This window comes from Nerophis ophidion, linkage group LG28 (assembly GCF_033978795.1).
Source record: "Nerophis ophidion isolate RoL-2023_Sa linkage group LG28, RoL_Noph_v1.0, whole genome shotgun sequence".
Classification (NCBI taxonomy): Eukaryota; Metazoa; Chordata; class Actinopteri; order Syngnathiformes; family Syngnathidae; genus Nerophis; species Nerophis ophidion.
Genome location: NC_084638.1, coordinates 35,069,968 through 35,078,444, shown reverse-complemented (window position 1 = coordinate 35,078,444; position 8,477 = coordinate 35,069,968). Strand labels below are relative to the sequence as shown.

Here is an 8,477-nt window from a genome sequence, read left to right as displayed (position 1 = left end):
TTCTCTACAAAAAACCTTCCGTAAAAGGAAAAAAAATGTATGATGGAATGACAGACAGAAATACCCTTTTTTTTCATATATATATATATATATATATATATATATATATTTATTAAAGGTAAATTGAGCAAATTGGCTATTTCTGGCCATTTATTGAAGTGTGTATCAAACTGGTAGCCCTTGGCATGAATCAGTAGCCAAGAAGTAGCTCTTGTTCTATTGTGCAGTTGCTCCTCCTAACCACCAGTGGCGCGAAGTAGGGAGCTGGACGGATGTGACGTCACAGCACAAAGGCGGAAACCGGAGCTGTAGCCGCCTGAAGCTAAAAGTGGATAACCGGCTAAAGACTTATTTGTTCCTTCTCGGTTGTTTATTGACTCTTTCTGACGTGTGGCTCTTCCTCAGCCAGACTCCGTGGACGCGGTGGCAAACATCAACACGTTGGCGAAACGCTCTCAATGCTCCGTTGTGCTGGCAGGATGTTAGCATGTGGAGCTAACTAGCAGCTAAGTAGCATTAGCAGCTAAGTAGCATTAGCAGCTAATAGGCGGACAAAGTGTGTGCTGCAAATGTTTTAAAAAAGAGTGAAGAAGGTTCGCAGGATGTCAAGCAGCCGCCCCCAGCAGGCCAGCTCTCTGCCCGGCACAAGCAGCGGCAGCCACGGCGACAACAACCCCGCCAACGTCGTGCCTCAGCGGACACTCGCAGACGGCGGCTCGCAGGTGCCCAACTTGGCCGCCATGTCGTCATCCCGAGGCGGCTTGGCCTCCCTCAGCAGGCCCTCCTCGTCCTCCGGCGGCAGGAAGAGATCCGTGCAGCAAGCGCCGCTTTATAATGGCCTGCTCAACTCTTACGAGGACAAGAGCAACGACTTTGTCTGGTTAGTGGCGACAAACATCAACCCTGGCTTGTGTGCTTAGCTGTTGTGTAGCTGCTAGGAGTCCACAGGTGGTTAGTGTCTCGAAACAACACAATATCACAACGACAACATCAACACTAACTTGCGTGCTGTTGTGTGCTTAGCTGTTGTGTAGCTGCTAGGAGTCCACAGGTGGTTAGTGTCTCGAAACAACACAATATCACAACGACAACATCAACACTAACTTGCGTGCTGTTGTGTGCTTAGCTGTTGTGTAGCTGCTAGGAGTCCACAGGTGGTTAGTGTCTCGAGACAACACAATATCACAACATCAACACTAACTCGCGTGCTATTGTGTGCTTAGCTGTTGTGTAGCTGCTAGGAGCCCACAGGTGCCAAACTGGTTAGTGTCTTCAAACAACACAACAATATCACAACGACAATATCAACAATAGCTTTCGTGCTATTGTGTGCTTAGCTGTTGTGTAGCTGCTAGAGGAGCAACGCCTTTGTCTGGTTGGTGGCTCTAAACATTAACACTGGCCTTTGTGCTTAGCTGTTGTGTAGTTGCCAGGAGTCCCAAGGTGCAAAACTGGTTAGTGTCTTGAAACAACGCAACAATATCACAACGACAACATCAGCGCTAGCTCATCTGCTATTGTGTGCTTAGCCGTTGTGTAGCTGCTAGAAGAGCAACAACTTTGGTTAGTGCAGGGGTAGGGAACCTATGGCTCTTTTGATGACTGCACCTGGCTCTCAGATAAATCTTAGCTGACATTGCTTGACACGGCAAGTAATGAATAATTCCGCTGATTATCACAGTGTCAAAAATCCATCCATCCATTTTCTACCGCTTATTCCCTTTCGGGGTCGCGGGGGGTGCTGGCGCCTATCTCAGCTACAATTGGGCGGAAGGCGGGGTACACCCTGGACAAGTCGCCACCTCATCGCAGGGCCAACACAGATAGACAGACAACATTCACACACTAGGGACCATTTAGTGTTGCCAATCAACCTATCCCCAGGTGCATGTCTTTGGAAGTGGGAGGAAGCCGGAGTACCCGGAGGGAACCCACGCATTCACGGGGAGAACATGCAAACTCTACACAGAAAGATCCCGAGCCTTGATTTGAACCCAGGACTGCAGGACCTTCGTATTGTAAGGCAGACGCACTAACCCCTCTGCCACCGTGAAGCCCAGTGTCAAAAATAACGTTCAAAATATAAAAAATTCTCCTGCATTTTAATCCATCCATCCGGTTTCTACCGCACCTGCTCAAGAAGTCGCATTAATGGTAAGAAGTATTTTATTTATTGTTGGTTAGCTTCAGAATCAAAATGTTATTAAAAAGAATAAGCGACCTATTATTCTCTAAAAATGTTGGTCTAACTAAAAAATGCACACATTTAGTTGTAATGAGTCTTAAAAAAACAATTATGTGGCTCTCGCAGAAATACTTTTAAAAATATTTGCCTTGTATGGCTCTCTCAGCCAAAAAGGTTCCCGACCCCTGGGTTAGTGGCTCCAAACATCAACACTAGCTTGTGTGCTTAGTTGTTGTGTAGCTGCTAGGAGCCCACAGGTGCAAAACTGGTTAGTGTCTCCAAACAACAACATATCACAACAACAATATCAACACTGGCTTGCGTGCTATTGTGTGCTTAGCTGTTGTGTAGCTGCAATAAGAGCAACGACTTTGTCTGGTTAGTGGCTCTAAACATCACACTAGCTTGTGTGCTTAGCTGTTGTGTAGCTGCTAGGAGCCCAGAGGTGCCAAACTGGTTAGTGTCTTGAAACAACACAACAATATCACAATGACAACATCAACAGTAGCTCGCGTCCTATTGTGTGCTTAGCTGTTGTGTAGTTGCTTGAAGAGCAATGACTTTGACTGGTTGGTGGCTCCAAACATCAACACTAGCTTGTGGGCTTAGCTGTTGTGTAGCTGCTGGGAGTCCACAGGTGGTTAGTGTCTCGAAACAACACAACAATATCACAACGACAACATCAACACTAGCTCGCGTGCTATTGTGTGCTTAGCTGTTGTGTAGCCGCTAGAAGAGCAACGACTTTGTCTGGTTAGTGGCTCCAAACATCAACACTAGCTTGTGGGCTTAGTTGTTGTGTAGCTGCCAGGAGCCCACAGATGCCAAACTCGTTAGTGCCTCGAAACAACACAACAATATCACAAGGACAACATCAACACTAGCTTGCGTGCTGTTGGTAACAAAATGATGTTTCAAATGGGTTTTAAAGTAACACCTTTTGTGAAATGAAAAAAAACACAAATAATGTGAAACAAAAAACATGGTGTTTACTTTTTGATATCAAAATAAAACAGAAAGCAGTTTGGCTGATGAAGATAAAGTCTAATAAACAAGATGTGTTCTTCTCCAACGCCCCCTTGTGGTTCACTACAACAGTTTGGCCAACAACAAAAAAAAAACAGGAGTGACACCTCTCACATCGAATACACAATCTGTAAATATCGGCTTGAATAATGATTTAACCATGGAAAAGCAGGTGGTAGAGTGTTCCTATAACACACCACGATGGTGGTGCTGTTTTCCATTTGCAGTAACACACTATACAAAAAGCATAATGAGGTTTCATGGAACCAATCCCCAGAATTGTACCATTTAAGTGTTTTTTGCAGTTATACACTATAAAAAACATCCTAGATTTTACAGTAAAAAATGGCAGCTCAGTAACCAGAATAAAAAAAAACAGTGTTTCAGCTTTTCAAACTGACAGTAATATGCTGTAAAAGCACTGTATTTTCACAATAAAATTCTGGCTAATGAGCTGCCCCTTTTTTTTTTTTTTTAATAAAAGAGTGGTACCGTTTGTTTTCCAATCGACATTAAAATGCTGTTAAAACCGTAGATTTATCATTAAAAAAAAATGGCATAATTTTTTCCCGTATTGAAAGTGACCATTTTTCTGTAATGTACAGTAATATGCTTGATAAATCAATCAACATAGTGGTGTCAAGGTGCCACACTTTACAATATTTACAACAATAATTACTGTTAATATACAGTAATGTACAGTAATGCTTTATAAATCACTCAACATTGTGGTGTCAAGGTGCCACACTTTACAACAATATTTACTAGGGGTGTAACGGTACACAAACATTTCGGTTCGGTACGTACCTCGGTTTAGAGGTCACGGTTCAGTTCATTTTCGGTACAGTAAGAAAACAACAAAATATAATTTTTGGGGGATATTTATTTACCAAATTTGTAAACATTGAGAACACTATAATAACTCTGCCCACGTTAATCCACATTAAACTGCATCAAGTTGTTGCTCGGATTAAATAAAATGACAAAACTTTTCTTCTACATATAAAAAGTGCAACATTAAACAGTTTCAAGTCAACTCATCATGCCTAATTTATTACAGCATTTGGGAAGCCTGTTGTTGATTTTTATGATGTAAATGTTATATTTTTATCAACATGTGATAGCAGGGACCCTGCCATTCAAAATGAGGCTGCTACATTACTAATGATTCATGTAACTATGGCTGAAAAAGTAGTACAATAGCAATAGGAGAGACCATTCATCCCTGAACACCATGGAGTTCATGTAGGCTTTATGATGCACTTACATTATTATATACACTATCACAGACAGAAACTCTTCATTTAACATAATGTCCTTTTTTGCTGCTTCAACACATCTCAATCAACACTGTCCGAAACACACACACACACCGCAAAATGAGCTAACGTTACGCTTAAAGCTAATTAGCCTTTACGTCAAGCCAGGACTGCCAGCGAGCTGAGCTGCAGTTTGTTTCTAGAACGTCAACGGGCTCATAGTAATGATACTAGTAGTTGACTGGGAAGTGTTTATTATCACTTGGGGAGAGTACGCTGCATTATGCTCACCTGCTAAACACCAATCTGCTCGACCCTGAAGCGCTGACTACATGCGCTCTGAATACGCACCGCTGATTGGCTGTTACCGCTGTGGTTGTAACCAATCAGATGGCTGTGTGGGTGGGACAATGCTGGGTGCCGTGTAGGAGACATAGGCAGAACGAAACGGGGCAGCTTGTCACGACTTTAGTTTAGACGGCTACTTCATATGTTCGTGTGGAAACTAGTTCGGTATACCTCCGCACCGAACCCAAACCCCCGTACCGAAACGGTTCAATTCAAATACACGTACCGTTTCACCCCTAATATTTACTGTCAAGATGTTTGTCTTTATGTAGACAGACTGAGCTTTCTATACATCAACCCTCACCCTTTTTTGCTCGCTCATACGTCCGCGTTGATGGGCTCATATTGCCCATGTGATTTGAAGCTGAATCATTACCACATTTGGCTTTCTAATCCTATTTCTTTCCTACTGATGTTGGAATAATGAGCTTCTCTGTCTGTACTTCCTGTTTGAAGCGAGAGACGCAGTAATAAACATGGACATGTTTTTCTACTTCATCATGTTACCTGTCAATCAAAAGTCAACATGACTTTTCTCGCCTGTTTTGAATGAACGAGAGTTTCAGGACGTTCCTAACGAGACAATTAACGTTTCATTTCTACTTGTTTCAGCCCCATTTGCTTCGAGATGATAGAAGAGGCACACATGACCAAATGTGGACACAGTTTTTGGTAAGTACACATACACACACCCTTATGTGGGCCTACTGAGGATGTGGTAGTGGTTTGTGCAGCCCTTTGTGACACTAGTGATTTAGGGCTATATAAGTAAACATTGATTGATATATATATATATATATATATATATATATATAGAGCTTCAAATGCATCCATTATGCAAATGATGTATTAAAGACATGACTGTCCTATCCATGGCAGCTTCAAATGCATCCGGCAGAGTCTGGAGGACAGCAACAGGTGTCCCAAATGCAACTACATAGTTGACAACGTGGACCAGCTCTACCCCAACTTTCTAGGTAGGTGAACACTTCTCACACATCTGTGTGTGTCCAGATGACATCATCATATACATGTATTTAAATACACATGCTGTCTTATTATTAGTATAACTATATGTGTGCCCAGGTGACATCATCATATACATGCATTTAAATACACATGCTGTCTTATTATTAGTATAAATCTATGTGTGTGCCCAGATGACATCATCATATACCAGTACATCTATTTAAATACACATTCTGTCTTATTATTAGTATTATTGATTTGTTCCATCACATTTTACAAATGCATGAATGATGATTAAACACAAGCGATGGTGCAATTAAAATGATGTGAATAAAAGAGGCCGATATTTGTAATGTTTTATAACACTTATCTAAAGTTCTTTCATGGTGTATTTTATATACAATATTTAGTTTTATCTAAAGTTCTTTCAGGATGTATTTTAAATATAATATTTCGTATCTTCTAAAGTTCTTTTAGGATGTATTTTAAATGTAATGTTTTGTTGTATCTAAAATTCTATCAGGATGTATTTTAAATATAATATTTAGTTTGATTTAAAGTTTTTTCAGGATGTATTTTAAATTCAAAATTTAGTTTGATCTAAAGTTATTTCATGATATATTTTAAATATAAAATTTAGTTTCATCTAAAGTTCTTTCAGGATGTATTTAAATACGGCGTGGCGCGGTGGAAGAGTGGCCGTGCGCAACCCGAGCGTCCCTGGTTCAATTCCCCCCTAGTACCAACCTCGTCACGTCCGTTGTGTCCTGAGCAAGACACTTCACCCTTGCTCCTGATGGGTGCTGGTTGGCGCCTTGCATGGCAGCTCCCTCCATCAGTGTGTGAATGTGTGTGTGAATGGGTAAATGTGGAAGTAGTGTCAAAGCGCTTTGAGTACCTTGAAGGTAGAAAAGCGCTATACAAGTACAACCCATTTATCATTTATTTATTTAAATGTAATATTTTGTTTTATTCAAAGTTCTTTCAGAATGTATTGCAAATACATCTAGTTTCATCTAAGTTCTTTCAGAATGTATTTTAAATATAATATTTAGTTGTATGTAAAGTTTGTTTAGGATGTATTTTGGATATGATATTTAGTTTTATCTAAAGTTCTTTCAGGATGTGTTTTAAATATAAATTTAGTTTTATCTAAAGTTTATTCAGAATGCATTTTAGATATAATATTTAGTTTCATTTAAAGTTCTTTCAGGATGTGTTTTATATATGATATTTAGTCTGATCTAAAAATTTTTCAGGATGTATTTTAGAAATAAATTTTGTTTTAGCTAAAGTTTGTTCAGGATGTATTTTAGATATAATATTTAGTTTTATCTAAAGTTCGTTCAGGATGTATTTTAGATATAATATTTAGTTTTATCTAAAGGTCTTTCAGGATGTATTTTAGAAATAAATTTAGTTTTAGCTAAAGTTCATTCAGGATGTATTTTAGATATAATATTTAGTTTTATCTAAAGTTCGTTCAGGATGTATTTTAGATATAATATTTAGTTTTATCTAAAGTTCCTTCCGGATGTATTTTAGATAGAAAATTTAGTTTAAAGTTTTTTCAGGATGTATTTTAGATGTAATATTTAGATTGACCTAAAGTGGAGTGGTAATATTTCATCTTCAAAATGGATGGGCAATATGAGCCCATCAACACAGATGGAGTGAGAATGCTGTGATCGGGGAAACATTCCATTTAAGATTTTCAATATTTATTAATCTGTAGTTTACAGAAATGAGTGTATTTTTGGGTATGAATCAGAATCATGTGTTACGGCCAAGTATGTGACATACACGGACTTTGACTTGGTACTGTTGTCTCCCTCCTCCTTCCCCCCAGTCAATGAACTGATCTTGAAACAGAAGCAGCGATGTGAAGAGAAGAGACTGAAGCTGGACCATCCCGTAAGTAGACCACATCCACATCTGCAGGACCTCTCTAGTCTGCCTCTCACCCTGCAGAATGGATCCAGGTGGCAGGTGTTCCAGGACGTCTTGAGTCCCGACCAGGACAACCTGGACCTGGCCAATGTCAACCTCATGCTGGAGCTGCTGGTGCAGAGGAAGAAGCAGCTGGAGGCGGTAAGAAAGGACCTCCCTCATCCTAGGAGAGAATAGCAGCTAATACACACACATCCACAAATATTCACATAAATACACACACTGTCGGCAAATACACACACATTATAGGTACATTTTCACATATACACACACAATACTAGCAAATACTCACATATACACACACACTGTCAGCAAATACACACACATTATACAAACCCCGTTTCCATATGAGTTGGGAATTTGTGTTAGATGTAAATATAAACAGAATACAATGATTTGCAAATCCTTTTCAACCCATATTCAACATCTACGGTCCATAATATCATCAAAAGGATCAGAGAATCTGGAGAAATCCCTCCACGTAAGCGGCACGGCCGGAAACAAAGATTAAATGACCCGTTTCCTTCGATCCCTCAGACGGCACTGTATCAAAAACCGACATCAATCTCTAAAGGATATCACCACATGGGCGCAGGAACACTTCAGAAAACCACTGTCACTAAATACAGTTGGTCGCTACATCTGTAAGTGCAAGTTAAAGCTCTACTATGCAAAGGGAAAGCCATTTATCAACAACATCCAGAAACGCCTCTGGCTTCTCTGGGCCCGAGATCATCTAA

General features: G+C 40.1%; 1 protein-coding gene across 3 annotated transcripts in view; it reads left to right on the top strand.

Annotated features, from left to right (window-relative positions):
• Positions 1–264: 264 nt before the first annotated feature.
• The window catches only part of LOC133545042 (E3 ubiquitin-protein ligase COP1), a 39,512-nt gene continuing 31,299 nt past the window's right edge, over positions 265–8,477 (top strand). The window contains exons 1-5 of one of the 3 annotated variants that reach the window (XM_061890337.1): positions 265–880; positions 5,431–5,490; positions 5,698–5,795; positions 7,637–7,701; positions 7,759–7,878. In XM_061890337.1, coding sequence (XP_061746321.1) covers positions 603–880; positions 5,431–5,490; positions 5,698–5,795; positions 7,637–7,701; positions 7,759–7,878 — 621 coding nt within the window. In that variant the 5' untranslated portion in view covers positions 265–602. Of the gene's footprint in view, positions 881–2,924; positions 2,939–5,430; positions 5,491–5,697; positions 5,796–7,636; positions 7,879–8,477 lie in introns of those variants that run through there. The other 2 variants (XM_061890338.1, XM_061890336.1) reach the window with 2 other exon arrangements.